Here is a 27,144-nt window from a genome sequence, read left to right on the forward strand (position 1 = left end):
AAAACTAATTAAAACATAATAAAACGCCATTTAATACTGCCTTTTAACACAACAGTACAGCCCAGTAAATGATAATGTCATTTATCAGGTAATCATATAGATTCACTGAGAAAGTGACAAAAAGGTTGATAGAATAGAATAGAAGAATAGAATAGAACTTTATTGTCATTATACATACAACGAAATTAATCATTATACAACGAATTATATAATGACATTCCGTCATAATACAACGAAATTTCATTCAGAACAACCATCCAGAGAAGAACAGACAAGACTAACAAAGGGATGCAGAATGGATGAATATTCAGGCTGTGTGGAATAAGATGCATCTGTAAATCTAATATCTATTGGAGGCATGAGGGGTAAAGTGAAAATTACAAAAAGTGGGACACCTTTCTTATGATGACAAATACACAAAGATTTTTGGTTTCCTCTTGCATTTCTTCTTGCATTTACAGGTTCAGGATGTTCATTGTGTTTCTCTCTACTTTTATTTTGTTAATCACTTTCCTTGTGTCATATTTTTAAACTTCCTGTCTTTATGAGTCTCTGCCCTGCCCCAATTGTTTTCACATTTTGTTCATAGTAAGTCCACTGTGTATTTAAAGCCCATTACCTCCTATTGCTATGCATCAGCCTGCCTGCTTTTCAGTGTTCTTTGCTAAAATGCATGTTTGTATCACTCACAGTTATTTCACTTTGAGTTAACATGGGTGCTGAGTTATCGTCTCTTGGACAGTCGTGCCTGGTCCCTTTTGTTCTTCTGACATCAGCTTCATTAATCACCTCTGTCTACTTTACATGCCTCCTGTCTTCTGTATTTAGATCCTCATATTTAAATTAAAGATAACATAGCAAGCTTGAAATAGACCATATAAACAGTGAAGAATGGCTAGTTTCAGAAGCATTCTCAACTATCAAAAAAGGCAGGCATGTGTCTCTGCACATTTCTGGGAAATGAAAGATGGAAAGAGAAAGGAGGGGGGTTATGTGCCAAATTAAAATTATTATGCAGATCATTTGCAAACACTGTAAATCCTTTGCCAACCATTGATTTCTTGTAGTACTTGGGACCAGTAATTAGAATGGCTGGTTATAATTGCTCAATTGTTGCTGTGTGGAGGACCAGCAGAGCACTTGAATATTTTGTCAATAAGCTGAGTGGCTCTGGGCTGTTTGTTAAATTGATCATCTTTCCCAGAAATAAGCACTGAAATATTAGCAGTGGTCATTTAGCTTGATGAACATTTACCTGAGAGGGCAAATGAATCTAGTCTGATTTGTATGCGAAGGTGAGCAGCTAGTCATGGCTCTACAATGTGTTTCAGTCAGATCCACTTTGGTCCAGATTGAAATATTTAACAAAAATATCTATATCATAACAGATTTCATATGTATCCCCCACTCAACCTTGACTTAGGGATTCTTGACCTTTAGTGCCACTACGGGTTGAAATATTTGGCTTCTTGTGAAATATCCTGACAAGAATTTCATGGACTGTCATGAAATTTGATAGCGATATTTCCAGAGGATGAATACCAAATGACTGACTTTACCATTTACCATTTGCTTATTTATTTATTTTTTAATATTTTGAGTAAAATCTCTCAATGGCTATCAAATGGATTGGTGTGACATGTAGTAACACGGTGGAACACTGGTAAACAAGTACCTAGTATTGGGGTAAGAAAATTTTTTTTTTAAATGCATAAGCCACTAATTTGTTCTTATGCTGTCTGGATTTGCCAGAGTCAGTGCTAATAATAATAATGATAATGCTAATGTGAAATGAACTTAAGTGAATTGCAGTGAAGACAAAACTCACAGGGAGAAAGTAGCAAAACTGAGGGAAGCTAAATAAAATTAAACTTTAAAAATATTATATACAACACAATGCAGTGAATAATACACAATTCATTCCTTTTGTCACATTGTTTTTATTGGAACATATTGTACATGATTGTTTTTCAATGTATCAGGTATTGCAAAACTGACATATCATAATATCAAGTGTCTTGGAATAGTATCGTGAGTTACTCCCACCCCCAGGATGGACTGTAATAACATTATTGGGTGAAAAATTCAATTCATCCAATACAGTTACTTGATTTTAATAGATACCTGCAAAATTCTTCCATGAATCTTGGTTGCACTTTGTGCTTAAGGTTAATTAGCAATTCAAATACTAAAACAAATGTTAACATATATGCTAACACTCTAAATTAAGATGGTCAAACTCATGCTCAGAGTGTAAATCACTCATATTTCAGACACATGATGCTCTCAGTGTGATGTACTCGTTAAAGCCTTGTGACACCTTTGGAACAAACATCTGCTTCTTATTACTGCGCCTGGCTGTTAAAGCAGGCTATCAGCAATGGAGCAAATCCAAAGGGGTTCCCGGAGGGCTGTCAGGTCTGGGACACATTCTGGTTTGAAGCAAGGAAGGAGGACAGATTCTTTGGCCATGCCGCTAGGATCAGTTTCATCGTGTTTTATATTTGAACTTGTGTAACGTAATTCACCATTAAATATGAATATGATTTGAATTTTGGAATGGTACATTAGGGAACCCCTGTTCTCTGCCAGTATATACTCACACTAGGCTTGATTTTGTGTGCTTGATTATTTTTGTACCACCATAAATCTCCATGTGACTCCTGATTGGTTCCAAACTTCTAGCTTTATACTGTTTAACAATATAAATTTGACCCTGGAATGATTATATGGTGTGGTGGTGTTGGACTGATTATAATCTTGTGCATTCAGGAGTCTGTGAGGGATTTGTTCCTCTCCAAAGGAATAAGATGTGATTTTTATCATCTCAAAGGGGATGAACTGGTCTGTCAAGGGTCTGTGCTGGACAGTCAGCTGGCAGTCAGAATCATATTGTCAAAAATATATCATTATAATCATTATCATGTAATCTTCTTTTTCCCCTCATCCCCAACCCGGTCACGGCAGATAGCTGCCCGTCCCTGAGCCTGGTTCTGCTGCAGGTTTCTTCTTGTTAAAAGGAGTATTTCCTTCCCACTATTGCCAAGGGCTTGCTCATAGTGGGTTGTGTAATAGTTGGGGTTTCTTTCTAATATTGTAGGGTCTTTACCTTACACTATAAAGGCCCTTGAGGCGACTGTTGTAGTAAATTGGTGTTATATAAATAAAATTGAATTGAATTACTCTCTGGTTGTTCTCGGCAGGTTATGAGGGTGGCAGCTTGCTAAAGGTCCTTCGGGACATTGAGCACAGCACAGAGGTGGTGTTGGATCGCTGGAACATAGACATCATCCCTGATGACAAGGAGGAGAAGGGAGATCCTGTCCCCTACAGCATTGTCAACAACTACTTCTCTATTGGAGTGGTAAGGAAACTGATAGAGTAGCATATGTTTTGAAGGGCCCATGATCCTTCTTTCTTCCTTTTTCTGTTGTATGTGTCATGTTACAATATCAGGTGCTGACCAAAATTTCAAATAATGAGTTCAATTTAATCCCTGTGAGCCAAGAGCTCACAGAAGTTTCAGACTGCTCTAAATACTTTGTTTCAAATATTTTTTTTTATTTGTATGCTCAGATGATGTCAACACAGCATGGATTTATTTAAATGGTCATTTGCTCAAAGATTCACAGATTCTAAAGAGTGAGAAAAAATATTAAGAAAAGAAACATGGCAATGGCAAGGTATTTTCTGAGTGGTGACACCTATGGTTCAGGAGAATGCTGCAGCGGCTACGTGCGCCGTAACGGCGAGCATAAATAGAAGTACGATGATGTTATTGTCTCCTGGCAGCTTAACAAGAAAAGATTGTTAGAAGAAAATACTGAACGTCAGCTCATGCATCGTTCACACGACAATTAAGATATTATCGTAGACGATATATATCACACACCCCTACTGGCTGAAGTAGGGCATGGTGTTCACAACCACTGGGTCTGCTTACAGAAACTAGCAAGGGGCAGCCAATCAGGAGAAAGTAGACTTTTCTCTAGGCAGGTCTCAAGCATAGGCTACAATGTCACCCACTGGTTTCTGGACACCCCAATCTTACCCCACTCCACCCCACCCCCATTAGCACTTTGGCCTGCCACTATGTTGGTTTTTGGAGTGACCAGAAATAACCATATTTGCATATGTGGACAAGTTAGTGTAGTACTAATCAGCTGTCAGTAGATAACTTGGTAAAGCTACAGTCACCCAGAGACCATGTGGAGACCATGGCATGACCAAAATATTGCAACTTTATTCAATAAACTTGCAGTCTTGTCTTTGCTTCATGATGGGGACCAGGTCTGCAACTACTTGCAGTCAGTTGCCATCTTCAAAGCGACCCGGCTGCATCAAGATAGCAATGAAATGGCAGTAAGACATCTGCTATCACTTTGTGATTAAATTAAGATAGCAGATAAATGCAGATAATCTGGTTATTAACTGTGATAAATTGGCAAAACACAAACTGTAGCCATCCATTGCAAATCTGATGCTGTCCGTTGCAAATATACATACACAGAAATCCACATTAACTATTTACATGTGCGTTTGCCTTGTGATTGAAAGTGGTCGTCCAGAGGTTGAGAGTGTTGCATGCTCAACCTCTGGGTGACCAGTTGGTCACTCCAGCTACTTGCAATCTGTCACCAACTGTTAAAAAGTTGAATGCAATCACTGGGCAATCACCAATTTTTCCTCGTTGTGAAAAGGTTGGCATTCTATTTTTAGTCTAGTATACCATTAGCAAAGTGCATGTGTTGCAAGAAATGTATGTATCTGCTAGTTAATGCAAAGTGACAGATTAAAAAATATTAAGTAAAAATAATACCAAATATTACAACTGAAAAACAAACATGCGTTTTAAAGTTGTGCAGTCTGTGGGGACTTTAGGTTCATGTTTTAACCCCAGGGTCGTTTTTTTGGTGGTTTTCTTAAAGATACATAACAAAAGTGGCATTTTTCAAAAAGAAACGTAAGAAAGGAGGGAGAGAAACAGTTTAAGAAAAAAACATTTCCGATTTAAAACTGTTAATTATTCAAAACTAATTTATTTTATGCCCAGAATAAATGTATGGAGCTGGAAATTAGCATTATGGCATCGTTTATATTCCTTAATCTAATTCCTGTGTGGACTGACAATCTAAGACTATATACACATGCAGATGGGTTGGTTATATCAAATAAAAAAGTCCTCCAAATTTTATGAAATACAAAGTATTTGATACAATAACAACATGGTGAAAGAGATTATCTGATCTCTGAGGATATAAGCAATTAGGAGATTCATCAGTGATTTTCTGCGTCCTCTTGGGCAATTTTTTAATAGGAGGAAAGAAACATGCTGCCAGGTACCAGTTGCTTAGCAACTTTTTTAATCTTGTCTACATGGAGATGGTATGTGGGCCTCAGGGACATTTATGCAGAGGTGACAAACAAGGCCTTCATAAAGTTATCACGGTGCTGCTTTACTGGTTTAGCCTCAGTGTATTAAAATAATTGATGTGTCACTGCCTGTGAATCTCTGTTCACTAAATCCGACTACTACTACTTAGTAGTCCCCACTGGGGCTTGGACCAAAAAAATTAATATGAGGCTACAATATATAATCATTAACTCCATTCTTCTCAGCTAAAAGTCATTAGATTAGCTGTGCAGTATATATCACTATAAATAACTGAAGTGACATAAGTGTAAAGAGGGCATATGTGCACAGGTAGACGTTTGAAGGGGGCATTGGCAGGCAGCAGATATACCACAGTGACGTTACACAACTGAAATTCTGCTGATATCTACATATGTGTCAGTGTGAACGTGTAAGTCTAATACTGCACATAGTGAGTGACACACTAATCTATGTGTCCGTGGTTAGAATTTGTACAACTTGCCACTTTCTTCAAGCAGTGACTGTGTCTTTTCAAACATGGGACAAGAGGCAGTGACAGGATGAAGCCATTCTCTTTGTGGCCTGGGTGGCACCGCCAGCGTGTCAGACAGTGGTAGACAATAGTATCTGACAGGCTTGTCTTGGTTTGATGATGCTTTTTGGTGCACTCTCTCATTTCTTGTATTGAGTAGTTTGTGCATCACTGTTTCAAGATCAGAGTTTTCAGAACTCTTTCATATTATTCACATTAATTTATATTAAAGATTATACTTCATCCTGCACTTGGCTGTAGTTACCTATAGCTTTTATACACAAAACACTAGATCAAGCTGCAGCTGCTTTTTTTTTTGTTTGTTTTTCTTGACCTCCCATTGTTTAACCCCTCATGGACTCTGCAGGACCCTACAGCCTCATTGCTGGTTGTGACAGGTACAACACCGACCCTTCTGACTGCCTCATCATAGGTCAGAGCGTTCTCATGCCAGAGGTGTAAAATAATGTTGATTTGCCAAAGTTGTCTCAGTTACTTATAAGGCGTCCCTTAGTGGCAATGTGTGAGAGAGAGCAGCAACACTGTTGCAGTAAAGTTCTGTCAGTAAATCTCTTCACCTTTTGACTTAGTCACAGTATAGACTGTATATAGATTATGAACACTGCTAACAAGTAACTGACTAATAAAATGTTACAGTTTCATTCACCAAAACCAAAGGATAAACCTTCTTGGATGGTCTGTACTTCACAACAGTGGGCTGTATATTCATTACAATGCTGTGAAAGATGCCACCAGCACAAACACAGGCAAGAGTGAGTCCAGAGTCCAGTTTAGTGAGTCAAATTAGTGGAGGTGAGGCGTAGAAGACAGTAGTTGGCTATATCTATTCGTCAAAGTGGCCATGCTCCTGACTTTAAGCTTCATCAGTATCAGTTATAAAATAACCACCGATAGTTGTTGTGATAGGGAATTTATCCGTAAAGACAAAACCAAAGTTTCACCAGGCGATAAACATCCATCCATCCATCCATCCATTTTCTTCTGCTTATCCGGGGCCGGGTCGCGGGGGCAGAAGCCTAAGCAGAGAAGCCCAGGCTTCCCTCTCTCCAGCCACCTCCTCCAGCTCATCCGGAGGGACCCCAAGGCGTTCCCAGGCCAGCCGAGATACATAATCTCTCCAGCGTGTCCTGGGTCTACCACGGGGCCTCTTCCCGGTGGGACATGCCCGGAACACCTCACCCAGGAGGCGGCCAGGAGGCATCCTAATCAGATGCCCGAGCCACCTCAACTGGCTCCTTTCGATGTGGAGGAGCAGCGGCTCTACTCTGAGCCCCTCCTGGATGGCCGCACTCCTCACCTTATCTCTAAGGGAGAGGCCAGCCACCCTTCGAAGGAAACTCATTTCTGCCGCTTGTATTCGCGATCTTGTTCTTTCGGTCACTACCCAAAGCTCGTGACCATAGGTGAGGGTAGGAACGTAGATCAACCGGTAAATCGAGAGCTTTTACGCTAAGCTCCCTCTTCACCACGACGGACCGGTGCAGCGTCCGCATCACTGCAGAAGCAGCCCCGATCCGCCTGTCGATCTCCCGTTCCCTTCTCCCATCACTCGTGAACAAGACCCCGAGATACTTAAACGATAAACAGGCGATAAACATACTTTTTAATATCATTAATTTGGGCATTTTAACATGAGAATCTATGGGGATTGATTTACTTATTCACTTTAATCCAGGAACTGCAGCTTGTGGCTTTTCGGCATTGGCTTTGGTTTTCAGTAGGCTTCAGTTGGCTCCTGTTGGCTGCTGCTTGGTGATTTCACTTGTTTGTTTTTCTTTAAATTTCTGTTCTCTTTAATAATATAGACAATTTAGCCCAAAAAAAAAAAAAAGAATCTATAAATTTGTGACCAATTTTTAAAGACCTATAAGAGGACTGAATATTCTGCAGGCTGAGAGTGAAATGGTGAGAAAAAAAACAACTCTTTTGTGGGACATGTTTAAAGTAATAAAGCGACAGAATAACTCCAGCTTTATCCTGCCAAGGAAAGGTTATCTGTGAGAGGCTCTGACAACACTCCGGCATGGTACGGCCATTAAAATAAAGCAACAGATCGCTGTTCCTCCAGGAGCCACAGTGACAGATGGCTGAGTATCTGGGTGCACACGACACCTGAGCAAACCGAATCTCTGACTCACACCAATGATGCAGCCATTAGTAAGACCTTAAATCTGCTTTAACAACCATACAAGGTTTGCATTTCCTGCCATCCTATCGCAGACCTTGCTACTCAGGGTTGGGTTGCCATGGAGATGGGAGGCTGGCAAGGCCGAATCTGAAAGCTTCCACAGTCATCTGTCCTTTATCTCACTGACTTAATTGTGGATGACATAGTGTGGAGCATGTGGCTCGGCCAAGGCACTTGGAGCTGTTGAGCAGAAGGTATAAAATGTGATTTCTGTAAATGACATAACATTTAATTTTTTATTGGCAGGGAAATATTTCAAGTGGTATAATACCAGAGAAAATAATTTTATAACTGAGAAAAAACATTAAACACACATAAAGTTGTATGTATCTTGAAGATTAAGCAAATTCAATCACGGTAGTTTTGACAGCAGCAACTTGCTGTTGCCGCATTGAGCAGTGAGCTCACTGTGGGGGCTGACAGTATTACATTAAGCAGAGAGGATAACAGCAAGAACATCAGTAAGAACAACAGCAGCACCATGTATTTCTGCACTATTGCATTTTATAGCCTCATCTCTTACAATACCTCTGTTTTCCTGCACATTTTTAAATGTGTATATATAATACTATTATATTAAAATAACATAATACTATTTGTCATCTATTTCTCCACCTGGTGAAAATGAAAACCTGTTGACAACTTTGGCAGATGTCAAAACAAAATTGGGTTAAAGTGAGAGGAAGATGTTGCTTTAAAGTTGGTTGAAAACAGAAAAGACACTTTTCTTTTTCAGTGCTCCTCAGACAGATTTGAACCCATACCCTTCATGCTGTCAGGTGACCTTGCTGCACCACCACCACTGTCATCCTGCCATCCAAAAGCTCTTGGGGGGACTCTTAGCCTACACCATGGGCCTGCACTCTGCCAGTAATTAAAAAACAAAAAACAGAACAGACACTGTGGCAAAAATGGTTGGGCCTGCTGGGTGGGCTCGGGGCTGTGCACGTGTCATGGAGGGGGGCTGGCCCTTCCTGGGGTTGAGGGGAGACTAACCGTGGTTTCCTTTGCCCAGCACAAGCTGGCCTCCATGCACTCGTATGCACGGCTGTATATCTGATGGGCTTGGTCCCACCCCCTACCCCGTTCCTTTGTTCCTCCATCTCCCTGTGGTCTCTTGCTTCCACCTCACCCTGGACCTGTTGTTGGACGTATCGGTGCCCTGTCCCCTCCCCATGGTTTCTACCACTTTCTGGGAGGTTCCTCTGGGCCTGTCTTTGCCCCATGCTTGGCTATGGTGGGCTCAGGCCCCCTCTGGGTGCTAGGGGTGGGTTTGCAGAGGGTGGGGGGTTGGGTTGGTTGAGGGTGGGGGTTTGTTGGCTCTTCCTTTGCCCCCTTGTCTCCCGCCAGGTCAGATTGGCTTCACTTGCCTTGCTTCTTTTAATGCACACCACTAGCCTAGCACACACTCTCACATAAAATTCATGATAACTATATTTGCGTAGAGTACTATAGGTCTCACTATAGGTGCTGGGGACAGGCTGGAATGGTAGTGGGAGGTCACATCACGGGATAGGTCACCTACAGTAATGTACACTGTCCTCTCCCTCGGTCTCCCCTACCCAACCTGCCTTCCATTTTAATGCATCTCACTAATCCCTTTACACAGTTAGGTGGAGCTCACACTAAATAAAAAAAGACAATTGGGTTGAATTTAGGTTGAATTTAAGTTTCTGTAATTGCACTGTCTTTATAACGGTCATAACTGGTCATTAAAGCTTTTTTCATGAATAAATCAAGAGAATGTAACCATCTATCTACACAGCCAGCTTGGATTCACTTCCTAAAAGTGCCTTTACTTGACCTGCAGCCTGGAAAGAATCTTGTGAAAAGAATTTGAGAGAAGGAAATCACACCATGTCAGCAGTCATTAAAGATGCCACCTCATGTTTCAATAAGGAAGCTGATCCCTCTGCAGTGTGTCCCTGTGTAGAAGTTTCTTTAGATAGGTGCACTAGTGTAGATGTGTATTCATGTGTGTGCGCTTGAATGCACATAGCTGAGTGGTGTGCAGTGCAAGCTGATCCCAATAACAGTGTCACTGGCCAGTTCCTACTGCACGGGTGTAGAATATCATGTGCCTCTTTGGATGGAAATATAAGTCGCTGGCTGCTTTTTAACAGGGCAGTGAGGAATTACATTAAGGCAAACTACAGATACCACTGCTGCTTTCTTCAATCCCTGGGCATATAATCTTACCTAAAACAGATTTTTGCTCTAGAAAAAGCTTTTCCTCTATAAAAATCACGGTTGCATCTCAAAATTAAGTTTCCTTTAGGTGGAGTTTGTCCAGTTAAACTATTTTTTTGATAGAAAGTTCAAGCTTGAGGTTGGAAACAGCTGACTCTTGGACAACAAGAATAGTGAGTGTTTTATTGTCTCAAAATACTCAGAACAACTACTCAGTGGATCCTGTTGTGAGAATGCTTATCGAAGACACTTTTTATTTGTTGTGCATCTCTTTGTGATAGATTGATATCTCTATATGGTGATTTTGGAGGTTTGTGGTAGTTTTGTGTCTTTTTTGTGGTTATTTTGTGTGTCTTTTATTTTTGTTTGCATTTGTTTTTTGTGTCTTATAACAGTCATTCCAAATAAAATTCTATCTAAGGGATCTCTGATGCCTTGGGCTCCTGGAGCCATGCCCAGTGGGTCCATAAGTAAAAAAGATTTTTTCAATTTTGAACTTTAAATGTCTTTTTATTTTTCCAGAAAGGATTCTAGAGAATTTTAGACCAATAGTAGGCATTTTTTTAAAGCACTCAATACTGTAGCTTTAAAAGCCTCTTGCAGTCTTATGTTTTTTGTTTTAATTTCATAGATTTTTTTTCATCAAAGCTCCTGCGAGGATTAAGATGCCATGCAATGAAATAAAGTTGTACTTAAAAATATTCTTGTAGAGATGACAGCCCTCCCTTCACGCTGCTGTACTGTTTAGCCTTTCATGTAAGATGCCAAATATCACATCCATGCACATCTCCTAATGAAAACTAAACTGAAACCAAAATAAAAAGCAGGGAGCAGGAGAGTCCAAAAAGCAGGGATGGAAGTTTAGGAGGTCTGCCCAGCTACGGGGCAAAGCAGAGGAGCAGATCTAGGGGGTCAACACGAACGCAGGTCTGAGCAAGTCTCAGTTCAGGCTGTCGACCAGAAGGTAGAACAGGACAAAGGAATTCTTCAAGGGGGTGCTGTGGTGGCCAACAGTGGAGACAGTGCTAGTCAGGTGATCAAACAGGGGGCTGCTGACAATGGCAAAGACCCTTCAGAGGCTCAACAGGAGGCCAACAACAGAGATAGAGACCCTTGGCAGTCAGACAGTAACAGAGGTGGCGGAGTCCCTCTGAGGGTTTGGCAGGGAGCTGGTGGAAAAAGCGAAGTTTCTCAGGAGGCTTGGCAGGAGGCCAGCGATGGCAAAGAAGGCAGAGTCCCTCCAGAGGCTTGGCAGGAAGTTGGTGGCAACAAAGGAGGCAAGAACCCTCCCTAGGCTGGACACAAAGATGGAGCCCCTCTGGAGGTCGGAATGGAGGTTGGATTGGATGTTGGACTGGAGGATAGACTGGAGGCCAGTGACAGGCAGGACAGGATTCCTCTGGAGACTTGGATGGGGGTCAGCAGTGAAAGAGTCCTTCAGGAGGCCAGACAGGAGGTTGGTGGCAAAGGACACGGACCTCTCAAGAGGCCTGGTAGGAGGCTGGCTGCGACAAAGCAGGGCAGGAGACCAGCAGCTGAGGCGGAACCCATGTGATGACCGAGCACGCGGCTGCCTATGACAAAAGAGGAAGGCTCAGGTGAAACAGGACCTTCTGGCTCAGGCAACATGGGTGTAAGTTCCACTGGCCTGTGAAACACAGGAACAGGTGGCTCAGATTCAAGATGTGCAGATTTTGGGTTGTGCAGTACTGCCTATGGCACAGGAGGTCCAGGATCAGGATCAGGCAGCACCAGCAGTGTAGGATTATCTGGCTGTGCAGCTGCACAGGACGCTCAGGACCCTGTGCGCAGGACACACTGGCTGGGGTTGTGCCGGACCCTCTGGATGCTATGGAGGCTAGGGTATTGGATCTGGCAGTTCAGACACAGCATACTCAGGAGACTCAGACGGCTGATAATGAAAGAATATAGTCTCTGAGTTGGTCAGCAGACACAAGTGAAGACGCAGACAGAGGCTGGGAATGCCAAGCCCTCTGCTTTTTCCTTGCAGACTGGGAAGCAAGTGTGGAGTTGCAGTGGTGGTGAAGCAGATGGGCTGAGCTGCAGCAGTGAAGAAAAGGCGCATTCTTCAACAGGGCTGCCAGTGTTAAACAGTTCATACTAAGATCTTATCTTTGCTGGGTGACTGTGTGTCAGAGTAGCTTTGTCGGGAAATGTCAGGAGCCAAGGCTTTGACAAAATGAATTCATCCAAAAAAGGATAGTTGAATTGGCTTCTTCTAAGGGCTTTGGACTTCCTTCACATGCATGGTGCATTTATTAGGCATGGGATACTCAATAGTGACGTTTAAACGCTGTGTCAAGCTTACGAAGCACAGAGATTTTGAAACACTGCTCTGGAATGTGGTTCAAATGACCACATCATGTGACCACAGCTAATTGAGTCTTGATGCGTTTCACCCTAGTTTTGTCAGATGGCTTACCCTCTGCTTTGAGGTTTGATTAACAGGTGTAGAACAAACCTGATGACACTGCAAACTCCCAGAAATTTCAAAAGTCATCAGCAGCAGAAGTGGCAGCAGCAACCACAGCAAAAGAGTCAGCAGAGTTTATTGGAACTTTTTCACAACCAGGTTAGTGAGACCCACAGAGCAACGGTTGATGGCACTATAGAGGTCAAAAGATACTTCAGTGATGCATTTTTTCCAAGGACACATGATCCTCTAGTTTATTGGCAGGGATGATGTGTTGTATATCCACATCTTTAAAAAGCTATGTATACCCACAACAAATGTGTTGTGTGAACAGATTTTTTCCAAGGCTGGGGAGGTAAATTGGAAAAAGAAAGAAAGAAAGTGGCTTAGCCCCCATGTACCTAAAAAATGGAAAAATATTTTTTGATTTTCTCTTGCTCTTTTTTTTCTACATGTATAATTAGCTATATTCATTCACACTTTATTCCCCATAGACAATACATCTTACACCAAGACCATTAGGCTACACTTAGCCTACCTACAAAATAGGTGACAATCAAATCCTATACGGTTATCACAATAAACATAGGAGCTGTTTTTCACTATATTTTATTTTAAAAATCGGTTTGTTGTGTATTGCATTGAATTACTAAGCAACTGACTCAGGTATGTTTACACAACAGGGAGGAAATAGTATTTGCTGAAACACACTTCATTACAGTCACAACTTGCTGTCAATCTCAGTTTTTCATGCTTTCTTGTATGGAGATTTCTCCAAAACATGTGGCTCATAATTATTGACAGTCTGGTATAATGTCTAGGTTTGTTTAGGACTGTGCAGCGCCTGTTTGTGTTGTTTCACAGAATGACAATAACAAAAGTGGCCAGTCACTGTAGAGATGGGTGTCATATTGTTTTGAAACCTCGATACAATTCAGCCACAACTGCTTCAAATGTTTCCGTGTTTTACAAAGCCTCATTTTGCCCATTACTAATATGTATGAAGCTCAGCTATGGCTTCCTTTTAACTCCTAATCTTTATTAAGGTCAAATGCAAAGAACCAAAATCCAAAAGATCACGAGGCAAAAAGCAAGAATACACAAGAACAAGAAACCAGAGGAAGACAGACAAACACTCAATTTCAATTTCAATTCAATTTAATTTATATAGCGCTAAATCACATCAAGCAAGCCTCATTGTCACCTCGAGGTGACAATGAGAAATAATCATAGGGGTGGAAACACCTGGGAAACGAGAACAGCTGAATCTAATCAGGGATTGCAAGACAAAGTAAAACTACATACAAGGCACAAGAGACAACAGACTATCAAAATAAAACAGGAAGTCACTGATTTAAACATAAAGATGGAGACTTGACAAGAGGACACAAGATGACAAAGTAGGCAGGACTAAAACATGAGTGAACCCAAAATAGAATAACCAATCTAACTCAGGACTAGAATAATCATAGAAAAAAATGATACGAAAACTCAGTCCACAAAATGAATCAAAACTAAAGCTCAGAAGTAACAGTGAAAGACTCAAGAATAATCAGAAAACTCAAAATCACAACAAAGCCCTGACAGCCGGTATATACACTGACCTCATTATTTAAAACTTTAATGATGTAATATGAACATCCACCATTGTAACAGTATATATGATAGGAACAAAGGAACAGTATAACAGGCACACCATGTCTGAATGACACAAAGATGTGACTTGAACACTGTGACTAAATATTGTGAATTCATTGACTGAAAAAGCTTGGGTTAGTTCAGAAAACTTACACGGCCAAGGGTGCATATAAAATTGTGTATGCATGAGTGAGTGTATGTGTGTGTGTGTGTGTGTGTGTGTGTGTGTGTGTGTGTGTGTGTGAGAGAGAGAGAGAGAGAGAGAGAGAGAGAGAGAGAGTTATTCTGGCTCAGACTGAAGGTCAGGGGAAGTATCAGTCACAGGAAGTCAGCGTCTGCCAGGTTCAGGCCAGGTTACCACAGTAATGAATGACCGTGCTGAGTGACACCTGGCCGGTCTTAAAGACAGGAGGAACAGTGCTCAGGGATGGTCCAACATGTGGACTCAAAAACACACATGTAGACAGTCTTTAAAGTCTTAACTATGTCTTTACAGCATAGCCGAATATATTTATTGACTTTTTAGAGTATGATCAGTATCTCTAATAAGCTGTTTTTAGTCTGGATGGATTCTTAAACTCTATGTAAACATACAAATCTAACAATTGTACAGGTACTTAAAATATTACTATATGTGTATCACGTACATAAATTCAGTACTTAATTTTAAATTTTAAATTCAGTACTTAGTGACTGCCCTGTCACTACTGTCCTCACTGAAACCAGTTAGCTAGCTAATATCTCCTAACCATTGTCATATCAGCCTGTTCTCATCGGGGCCTCAGCAGATACATGTTTGTCAAATGCAATAAGTGTCCTTTGGTCTGTGTTGTGACACACTGAGTGTGCTCAGTCACTCCCAATACAACATTTGTCAATCACCAGGATTACTGTTGCGATGGTGCATGCTATACTCCAAACTACAATCTTTATCTAACCCTTAGCAAAGGAGTTAATAAAGGAAAGACATGGCCGGATTGCACTAGTCCCTCCTTCGCCAGCAGGTTGCCACTGGCATTCAAACTGATGCTAGAAATCAGGTTTGATTAATTTCATGTCCAGTTAAAAATGTATCTGCTTAAGGCAGTTAGCCAACGTCAGTTAGAATTGCTTTGTTGAACCCGTTGGTATGGCTCAGTCCCAGTTAGCTAATGTTAGCTAGTTTATGATAATGAAGTAGTTTTAACCGTTGCTTTGACAGTGAAGAATTTCTTGTCCTTCAAATAAACAATGGCAACATTATTAACACACCCAGATTAAAATGAATTGAACTGTTAGGACTTTTTTATACTCTAATTTTGGCAATAGTGGCGAATAATTTTGCTCAGGCTGATGAGTGAATATCACCAAACGTGGAGCTCTGGTAGGAACTGTTTCCAGTAACTGAAATGTTGCAGTGGTGATTTAAATATATTTTGGGTTAAACAGATGGAAAACTGACAGACTTTTGCTGTAAATGGCTCCACATTGGTCACACTGGTGACTAATAATTATAATTGTACTATAGTTTATTAAATAATAAGTGACAGAGAGAGGTTTATCTTTCTCTGTATCACGCGTGCTAACCTGAGCGTCCCAGTTTGAGTGTATCATGGTATTTCTCTTTGACATTAAATTAAGCAAGCCTCTTACCAGAGGCCAACAAAACACAATAGGAATGCACTGACAATTTATTCCTCTGCTGGGGGCTGTGGGCCCCACTGATGTGACATTTTTGATCCAGTGTTTTTGTTGTTGTTTGTCACTCTCTTTTCCCTTCCTCCTTTTCACATCACCCATCCCCTAGAACCTCCTCTTTTCACCACACACACCATGAGCAGAGCTTCAAACGGCAAGATCAAAACAACCTTCATCACGTAGGCAACTACAGGCGATGGCAAATGTCACATATTGTTACTGCCAGATTTATGAGGAGGACAGAATGCAGAAAACTGGGGCTGGTCAGTGATTGCCTGCAGAAGGGGACTCGGGGCAGATTTAGTGACATGAACAGCCTGTCATGGTTTGGAAAGCTCTGCAGCTATTTTGTGTCGTTGTCTGACCCTGATCCACGTGCTGCACTAGACACTCTGCTCATAATAAACCAAAATAAAAACAAAACAAAACAAAAAAAAAACAACTCCATGATTTGTTCACATGTGACAAAAGGCTCCTCAGGCATAATTAAAAAACAAAAACAAAACAAAACAAAAAGCTTTGGCCATGTTTTGACTGTGTTTTTGTTGTGATGCGTAACCTTGCCTTTAGAATCAAAAGAAGAAGGTTTTTAGTTTGAGCTTATCAATTCTTGCCTGTGATGTCTTATTACTCCCCAGGTTCCAGTATCAAATACTCACCCGGTTAAAGCAGCAGATGCAGATCTATTTTAAGATCTGAGATTTGCTGATGCAGTGAGATCTGAGCACATTGCCCTAGTGTCTGATTGAGGAGGTCCGGTAACATCCATTCATGATTTTCAAGCTGACAAGTGAGGATGCATATAATTGCACCTGTCCACTTGTTTCGTCACAGCCTTCCATGCTCCTTGTTGCACAGCACTAAAACACCTGGGCAGGCAGGCAGGGTGCCAGCCTGTCATCACGGATGCTTTTGCCTGTCAAAGTTACAGGATGCACTTTGGTCTAAATATGTGCCCCCTTTATTATCCAAGCGTCTAAAATTGGTCACAAGTTTATTAGGCAAAGAATTAGTGAATACCTAAATCCCTGCTTGGTGTCAAAAGGCCTAATGCTTTTTATGTAAAAATACTGTGAAAAGTACAGCTTGACTTTCTGTCTTATTTATCACGTCCATTTCTAAAGCCGGCAATTTTGCCAGATTACAAGATGTGCACTATTTCTCTCAGCGCTTATCTAAGTGAAGTCAGTGGATAAGAAGAGGGAAGGAAATTACTAAATGACATCCTTAGAAGATTCTGTGGGGTTAGCTTTTATATAATTAACATGTAATTGTCAAATGATGCATGAAATACACAGCAGTGTTAAAAGCTTTCCAAAAGATACCTGATATCTCAGAAGTTAATTGTTAATCATAACGTGACTGGGTAAACAAAGAGATGACAGAGTGCAGCTAACTTTAATTAATGATATAAGTAAACAAAAAAGTAGCGTTTGTTGATGTTATCATGTTGACCCTTATTTCACTGAAATTCAACATATAGTCAGGTCCATTAGTATTTGGACAATGACAATTTTTAGCTCATCTAGCCCTGACACCAATAATCTTCTGCCATGGCAAGGCATCAGTCATCCATCCACATGAATCACTACTGTTGGTAAATAGACTAGTTCTTACATCGTGCTTTTCTTCTCAACTTGAGCTCTCTATGCAGCGTGTCTCATTCACCCAAACACTTTTTCCACTACATCTAAGTGCTTTCTGTCTAACATTCACACACTCCAACGAATGCGGGTATTCGGTATCTTTGCCATGCAGACTGGAGCAGCCAGGGATCGAACCACCAACTTTCCGATTAGAAGCTGACTTGCTCTTGAGCCGCAGCCATGATATGTTTCTAACATCTAACTGGGTGAGCAGTCTAAAGCCCATCTCCAAAGGTCTTCCACTGCACACCAGCTTCACATAATCAAAGGCATAAACACAGACCATGTAGACGTGTACTACAACTATACTCAGAAGAAGGCAACAAGTTAAGCATACCTGCTTGTTACAACACACTCACAGACACACACGCGCGCACACACACATACACAAACACACTACTCATGTAGATGCCTCTGTATGATATCTTTATTCTTACCAGCTTTTGTGTTTTCTCTCTCTCCTTTGGTTAAGCTCATACATCTTTACTGCCGTGTTTTGGTCGGTAAAAACGGTCATTACTTCTGTTAAACCTGTCACAGATTTTTTTCCCCCATTTGCATCTTCTCTATCTAGCTGCAGGGCATTGAGAGTATTAACTTTTCAACTAAATGTGTGTTGTGCTGAATTGTTATTTATAATATTCCCGTGGAAGGACTGCTTTAAATGAGCAGCCTGGCAACATGGAAATAGCATGTAAATAAGCTCTAAAGGGATTATATTTGCATGTGAACTAGAGGATGAGACATTGTGTTTGAGTTTAATATTGCAGAATATTTTCATCTTGCTTTTAATTTAACTGCAACAGTATTAAACAGTAACAGTGCCAAAGATGCCTCCAAGGATGATTTCTACGATTAGCTCCAAGATGTCTTCAACGACATCCCAAACTACGATCTGAAGATCCTCGTAGGAGAATTCAATGCCCAACTGGCCGGCGATCGAGTGGGGCTGGAGACCATGATGGGAGCGCACGCATCCTCGACACGCCTCAGCGACAACGGCGAGCATTTGCTGTCGTTCTGCAAGCACAATGGGCTGTGTATCAGGAATACGTACTTCCAGCACCGCGAGATCCACAAGAAGACGTGGCGATCACCTGATGGGCGGACATTCAACGAAATCGATTTTGTCTGCATCAGCAAAAAGAGGAGGTTGGCTTTACGCGACGCGAGGGCCTACTGAAAGGCGGACGTTGGATCTGACCATTATCTAGTCAGAGCGGAAGCCAAGCTCAAGCTTCGAAACCAAAGGCAGCCCTCACCAAAGAGACCGTTCGCACTCAAGAAGCTCAAGGACCTGACCACCGTCAACGCCTTCACTTTGGAACTGCAAAATCGTTTTGCCCTCCTTGGAGAAACGGAGGACGTGGAGGACATGGAGGACCTCTGGACTGGCCTCAGGGATGCCATCACGGAGTCCGCCCAAAACACCATCGGAAGATGCTGAGGAAAGAGAAGCGAGCAGTGGATCCAAGCAAGATCATGAAAGCTGATCGATGAGAGAAAAATCGCCAAGCTCAAATGAGACCAGGTCAAAACCAAGCAAGCCAGAGAAGAAGAGAGCCGAAGATACACCGAGTTGGATCGGCTAGTGAAGAAAAGCTGCCGGAAGGACAAGAAAGAATGGCTGGAAAGGAAACGTGCCGAAGCAAAGGAAGCAGCCGATCAGAATGACTCCAAGACCTTGTACCGCATTGTGAACAAGCTCACTGGAGCAAGGTCCAATGCAAACGTCCCGGTCAAGGACAAGAACGGAAAACTCTTGATCGCCCAAGAAGAGCAAAACAGAAGGTGGGTCGAGAACTTCCAGGAGACCCTCAACCAGCCAAAGCCCGCCACGACATACAACTTCGAAGCGGTGGATGCCCAAGACGAGCTCGGGGTCAACAATGGTAAAATCACCATCGAGGAAGTGAAGATCGCGATCAAAAGCCTTAAGAACAACAAGCCGGCCGGCCTAGATGAAATACCAGCGAAGCTTCTGAAACACGGCGGCCAAGCCATGGAGGAAGAGCTGACGATCCTGTTCAACAAGTGCTGGCGAAGCGGCGCGGTGCCAGAGGACTGGCGTAAAGGCGCGATAGTTAAGATACCAAAAAAGGGCAATAACTCCGAGTGCACCAACTGGAGGGGCATCACCCTGCTCTCTGTGCCTGGCAAGGATTTCTGCATCATCCTTCTTCGACAATTGAAGAATGCCCTTGACCAACGGCTGCGAGAGGAACAAGCCGGGTTCCGAAGTGGGCGATTGCGCATGGAGCAGATCTTCGCCTTAAGAAACATCATTGAGCAGTGCGTCGAGTACTGGCAACAACTCGTTGTCAACTTTGTCAACTTCAAGAAAGCATTCGACAGCATCCACCGTGACTCTCTTTGGCAGATCCTGCAAAAGCAGTCATCTTAGAGATGCCAGAATCTGAACAGGGACTCAAACCAGCAACTGTTTTGTTCTTTTTAACATTAGTGTCACATCCTCAGGACTGAAGACACCTGATTATCAAACACTATATGTAGTACTTTACATCTGTGAAGGCACCTTTTGTGCAAAATATGGTGTCATCTAGAGAGGGCCTTTTTCATGGAAGGCCTCGTTTATTTAAGCAACACAATGCTACAGCAATGCTACAGCAATGCTATGTCAGTACTACATCAATGCTACATGAAGGCTCTGCAGTACAAGATTTTGGGTGCTAAATTGTCCTACGTGCAGTCATGACAAGTTACCCATTTCAAACATTTGGTGAATTTTAAAGTACCACAAAGCTGAAACATATCATATATAAGACCCGTGTCTTGTCTCTGTTCAGCACTTTAAGCAGAATCAGATGACATATATTATTATTAGGGGTAGGACTCGATTAAAAAAATTAATCGAATTAATTACAAGCTTTGTAATTAATTAATCGAAATTAATCGCATTTTAATCGCATTTCAATATTTGACATGAGAAATATTAATTTAAGTTTAGTTGATGAATAAATCAATATACATAAGCTTAAACTTTAAAATGTTGTTTATTTTCCCACCAGTCTACTACACAGACCAATGAAGGGTGGAAGTGCTCCTGTGATAAGCAAACATCTGAAATTAAAGTTAAGCATCATAACTGGATAGTTTTATTCAACATTAATGTCTCACTTGTTATAGTTGGAAATTAATCATTAGCTCAGCTGTATTCCTTGATGTTGAAATGTGTTATGCTTGTTTTAACAGCTTATTTTGAATTAAAGAATTAAAATTAAACCACAAAAAGGAGAAAAAGTTCGTTCTCCGTTTAACAGCTGTTTTTACACAGCTGTGCTTCACACTCACGGTTGCTAGGTGACATGAGCTACGCAGAGGTGACGGCAGCTGATATGAAGGCTAGCCGCTCACTTCCGGCCTTTGTGGTCTTCGTAGGCTGCGAAAGACGTGGGCCGGGTCCTTCGCAGGATGCGGCCCCTAATTTGGACATCGTGCGTCGATATAATCTGTATGCCTGGAACTCGCGCACTGAGAAACGTTCCACGGTGCAAAGTGCGTTAACATTTTTAACGCGTTAATTTCCCCGTAATTAATTAATCGAAATTAACGCGTTAAAGTCCCAGCCCTAATTATTATAAATTATTAATCATCATTGTGCACTCTGACAGAGCAAAAGGATGAGCCCTTAAGTCCGAGTCTTCATACACTATCATTACTGACTCCACTATCAGCAATACTTTACACCCACAATGCTCTCATTGTCACGTTCTGCTACCGCAGGCAAGGCAGAGGACCTCAATGCAGGACTCAGAGGCAAGAGCTTACTTTAGCTTGGATTTTATTTAACACAGTCTGGGCGGGTGCCAGCAGTACCTATTACTAAACATAAACATAAATAAACTTGAACCTGAACCTAAACATAAGCATGAGCATAACTATGGACATAAGAACATGGCATGAAACATGAAGCACACAGCACGGCAGTGAAGACACCACTGACCATGAGACGAGGACACGACAAAGAACAAAGCAAACCCAAGGGCTTAAATACATACAGGAGGTAATGGTGGGTAACAAGAAACAGCTGGGGAACACTGGGCACAGGTGAACAGAATCTACCTAATAAACAAGGGAAGCAAAACTAGACAGGACACAGGGAGTACTAAACTATCAAACTAAAACAGGAAGTAAACAAAGACACAAATGCAGACTAAACTCAAAACCATAACCAACTGAAGACCCACATGACAGAAACCAAATAAACATAATCAGAGATAACAAAACATAACCAAAAGAACAGAAAGCACTGGGCCACCGGCCCAGGATCATGACACGCATGCTATGTACCAGCTCAAATGTACATTAGCCATATTGCTTCCTTTGACATGTAGTCAATCTTTAACTTATTTTATATGTACAGTTAGTGTTTATCTGTAAAAACATATTACATCCTTGGGCCTTAGTGGAGCAGAAGCAGCTCTGGTCAGGCTCAGTTCAGATTAGGACTGCTCTGTGTCATTGATCTGAAATCTGTTTGTGTGTTCTGTGCATGCGTGTTTATGATATCTTTGTACTGCTGCAGATACTAGTGTATCTGAGGTGTTGCAAACATATTTACATAATGTTATCTGAGTCTTCAGATTCTTATCTGTCTTGTGGAAGTTAGTATTATGGAAGTATTTTTATCTTGAAAGGCAAACAAAAGCAAAACTATGATTTAACAGAAAGCACTGTCAAGGGTTCTTGTGACTGTCAAGCATGTCTGTGATAAATGAATCAAGAAGAGCAGAGTACAATATCATTTCAGATGTCAAACATTGATAATGTCGCTGTGGCTGCTGCTGGTGTTTGTTTGCCTATTTTAAGAGGTCACACTGAGGCTGCTCTTGTGACTGATCAGGGGTACATTCACCTTTGGCCCAGAGGTCAGGGGTTAAATACACAGGGGAGGAAGGCAGAGTCTGGTCTGAGACCTGCTTCAGTCAACTTGTAACCTTCAGTTCAGTGCTGTAATGTGTCATTAGCCATAGCTTTATTCTCCTCAATATTTTTGTGCTCTTTAGACTGAATTACTGCAGGAGGTGGTGGTGGTGGTGGGGGGGGGGGGGGGGGGGGAGTGTAGTAGACTGGCCCAAAATACTGTTTGATCGAAAATTACTGTGCTCCTGTTCAGCAATGTCCAGTGGGAGGACACTGGTATGTAAATGGCTCTAAATAACTATTATTTCTATTACTGATTAAAGTAGTGAGCTTTCTGTCAAATGTCAAAATAAGACACTAACAAAGGATAACTTTTTAAATTTCTAAAACAACAAATTTCATGAATGGATTAAGAGATTTTTTTATAGGGAACCTTTACCACTTTTCTTTACTTTCTGTCATATATGTACAGTATATACGTTGGTGGACACTCATTTTAAACAAAGCCAGAGTTTCAAATAATGACCTTCTGTTTGTGAATGGCAGCCAATCAAAAGAAAGTTGGATTAAAGGAAAAGGGGAGCTGAAATGGCTTGTTTCAAATGAGGGGCTGTACCCTCAGGTCATCATCCTCTTATAATAGAGAAATAAGAGTCCAGGAATAAAAATATGAAGTGAGCACAGCAGGTCCTCTGTAATGCTCACTGAAGACAAGGAAAGCCCCATTAAACACATGTTAATATTATGCAAAGATGCTCCAAGTAAATCCAAAATACAGTTTTTAAATGATGATTTATTAAAGGAAAAAAGCAATCCAAACCTACCAGGCCCATATGAATGGTCCCCTCTTATTAAATCATGAATTAACTGTTATTATAACTGTTATGTTTGATGATCTGAAACATTTAACTGTGACAAATATGCAAAACCTAAGAAATCTGGAAGGGGTGAATACTTTTTCACAGCACTGTGTCTCAGAACTCTGCAGCCCTCTTGAAACATCTTCAGCCATTTGTTTGGGGAAGGTATTTGACTATAATACAGGAAATGTCTCACTGTACCTCCTAGACTATCAGGAGTTGAGCAACCAAATATGGTACATGGGTCCATCTGTGTGAAAAGTTTCCTATCTATATATGACATCATCGTGCTGGATAGCAACCATCTACCAATAGCCTTAAATGAGTAAATGTATTGCATCATTTTAATTTCACGATAACATCTCATTTGTATCCACAAAACAAACTTACTCACCTTACCGCAAATTGATAAACAGTATTCGCGGATTCACGAGTGCTTCTTGTGCTTTTCTTGTGTTTTTACTGTTTTGTAATTCAGCGTTGTGTGCACCAGCAATCCAACCTCATCGTCAGTCCACACAAAACCTCTCACACTGGCCGTTTTGTAAGTAAAGAACAATTTGCCGCGCTTCTTACTGTGTCACTCCACGCATGCGCATCTTGCGTAAACAAACTTTGCAAAGAGAAAACCAATGCCAATTTGTGGCCTGGCATGGGAACTACATCGTTTTCATCGTTTTACGTGTCATCGTGTAAACACAGATCGTTTCTGAAAGGCTATCGTGTAAACAGAAGGCTGAAACGCATCAAAACGACACCGTTTCCAGTGGAAACAGCATTGCGGAAACAGGGCCTTTATTTGGGGATCATATCAAATGTTTAACGTTGTGGCTCCAGAGTGTAATGGGTAAAACATTTGCTTGGCAAACAAAAGGTTACTTGTTTGATTCCAGTGAGAGAGCCAGTTCCCTTTGTGTTTGCTTCATGAAGGGCATCTATTGTAAACCTGCCAAATCAAACATCCAGAGCTCCCTGCTGTGGTGACCCCTTATGACAAAGTGTCAGCCAGAAGCAGCTTTATCAAAAGAGTAATGTTGGATAAATAACTGCATAAATGTAGTTAAGGACTGAAGCCACATGAATTAGCCCAGCCTACAAAATCAACTTCTTTTCAAGCACGTCATTGTATGTATTTTTGTCAGGTGCATGTTATTGACATATAGTAACCTATCAGGCATGCAAATATGCAATAATGAAAGTTTAGTTGTGAAATTCCCTTTTACAATATGGTTGCATATATATAACATAAATGGGGATGGACAGTGTGTGGATGATAATGGTGCACTTATGGTGACAATGAACGGTGGACATGGTTCATTAATTGTGCATAGATGTAAATTCATTTTGCTGTATATAAGCATACAGTGGGTCCTGTATTTATTTTCTGTTTATTTATATCCACAAGGTCATATGTTTATTTTTCTCAATATGACTAAGGAAATCAATTTACCAATAACACAAACAGGCCATACAATATTGTAGCCTGGGCATGTGCTAGACATCTAAGTGAACTTTATTTCCAGTTATCACTGGGTAATAAAAACTGCATTGTAAAAGCATCAGTCAGATCTGATAAAAATCCCTTAAAAGTTTCTGACTTTTCCATAATATAAGATTTTATAAAGGTTCCATTTGGTTTCTTTGAGTACTGTTATGTATTATATTGTAATATGAATTTATTTTTATTCATGTAGTCTATTTAGCTGAGGCTATGTGTCCATTTTTGTATCAGAAACAGTTAAAAGTTCAGTTTCAGCTTTAGTCCCCTCATGGCTACTAATGATGCACACACTGACCCCCATGCTAAGCAAATGCTCAAACTACAAACCAGCTTTGGGACAAAATTCTGTCAAATGACTGAACAAATATGGTTTCTGTTCTAATGCCTGCTCTAAAAATGAGGGATGATCAAATGTTACTGATGGGTAACATCTTTTTTATGCTGGCACAAAGCTGACTTCACATGTGACCTATAGCAAGCTGCAATAATGTGTAAGATTGATGCCGTGTTGTCTTTTCTGTTTTCCCCTCCAGGACGCCTCCATCGCCCATCGCTTTCATCTGATGCGTGAGAAGCACCCGGAGAAGTTTAACAGCAGGTTAGTGAATGAGATATTTTCAGTGCAGCTACATGGAGTGACTGACTCTGGTACTTACAGGGATAGTGGGTTTCACATACATATTTTGCTGCTCCAAAAGTAAGCTAACCTTCACCCAGCTATAAAGAAACTCATAACCAACAACTGATCTAGCACTTTAATCTAGAAACCCAGTTTCACACCCCACAGTTATCCACAATCAATAACAGGGCAAACCCTGCCACAGAGAGGGGTCGATATATTGGCAGTGTTGGCCTTGTTTGAGTTAAACGTGAACTGAGCTAGAAGAGTATATGCAGCTCTTCTAGCTCAGTCCAGCTGGCCTGGAGCTATGCTTTTTGTTTTGTTGTTGTTCTTTACTTTTTGAAGTCCTCAACTAATCATGAAATTACTAGTTAATGTTCTAGACATACAGCAGGATGACTGAGGGCAGATGGGGACTGTCAAAATGTAAATAGAAGTTGCGTCATTCTCGTAGTGGAGGCCAGGACAGCAAGAGCACAACTAATTAATAGTTACATCATGTGGGTGGTCGCCTCAGACTGATGAAAGAGGGCGAGGTCAGCGGAGAGGGTCACAGTGACCCAGAGTCAATGAAATGCCGCCGCCTGGTTCAGACAGATGAATTCAGTCTCTGTACACCAAGAATACATGTAACAGAGAGACGTTACATTTCTCTGTCAGCTAAAGTTCAGTTTGAAGTCTTAAATGTAGGTTGAGGTTACCTTCAGGATTTTTATATCAAACGCACTCTATATATATATATATATATATATATATATATCCCAGCAGGGTATCTGCTGGGATATATAGATGAAACAATGAAGATCCATGAATACATCAGGAAGATGGCCACAAAGGATCATGTGCTTAGTGAGTACCTCAGGCAGTAGAAACCTGAGAAAGAAGAGGACGAAGAACAGGAACCATCGTGGAAGGACAGGCCTCTGCACGGCATGTACCACCGGCAGATAGAAGAAGTGGCTGACATGGAGAAATCCTACCAATGGCTGGACAAGACTGGACTGACAGACAGCACAGAGGCACTAATCATGGCAGCACAAGAGCAAGCTCTAAGTACAAGATCAGTAGAGGCTGGGGTGTACCACACCAGGCAGGACCCCAGGTGCAGGCTGTGCAGAGATGCTCCGGAGACAATCCAGCACATAACAGCAGGGTGCAAGATGCTAGCAGGCATGGCATACATGGAACGCCATAACCAAGTGGCTGGCATAGTATACAGGAACATCTGTGCCGAGTATGACCTGGAAGTCCCGAGGTCAAAATGGGACACGCCCCCAAGGGTGGTTGAGAACAACAGAGCTAAGATCCTGTGGGACTTCCAGATACAGACAGACAAACTTGTGGTGGCTAACCAACCGGACATCACAGTGGTGGACAAACAAAGGAAGAAAGTCGTGGTGATAGATGTAGCAATACCAAGTGACGGGAACATCAAGAAGAGGGAACACGAGAAGCTCGACAAATACCAAGGGCTGGAAAGGATGTGGAAGATGATGGTAACATGGGTCCCCGTGGTAATCGGAACACGCGGGGCAGTGACCCCCAAACTGGGAGAGTGGCTCCAGCAGATTCCTGGA

General features: G+C 41.5%; 1 protein-coding gene across 3 annotated transcripts in view; it reads left to right on the forward strand.

Annotated features, from left to right (window-relative positions):
- Positions 1-27,144, forward strand: part of dgkg (diacylglycerol kinase, gamma) — a 157,304-nt gene that overhangs the window by 79,335 nt on the left and 50,825 nt on the right. For all 3 annotated transcript variants that reach the window (XM_030757799.1, XM_030757797.1, XM_030757798.1), the window contains 2 exons: positions 3,204-3,364; positions 25,479-25,543. In XM_030757799.1, coding sequence (XP_030613659.1) covers positions 3,204-3,364; positions 25,479-25,543 — 226 coding nt within the window. The remainder of the gene's footprint in view (positions 1-3,203; positions 3,365-25,478; positions 25,544-27,144) is intronic.

Source organism: Archocentrus centrarchus, chromosome 21, assembly GCF_007364275.1.
Source record: "Archocentrus centrarchus isolate MPI-CPG fArcCen1 chromosome 21, fArcCen1, whole genome shotgun sequence".
NCBI classification, from domain to species: Eukaryota; Metazoa; Chordata; class Actinopteri; order Cichliformes; family Cichlidae; genus Archocentrus; species Archocentrus centrarchus.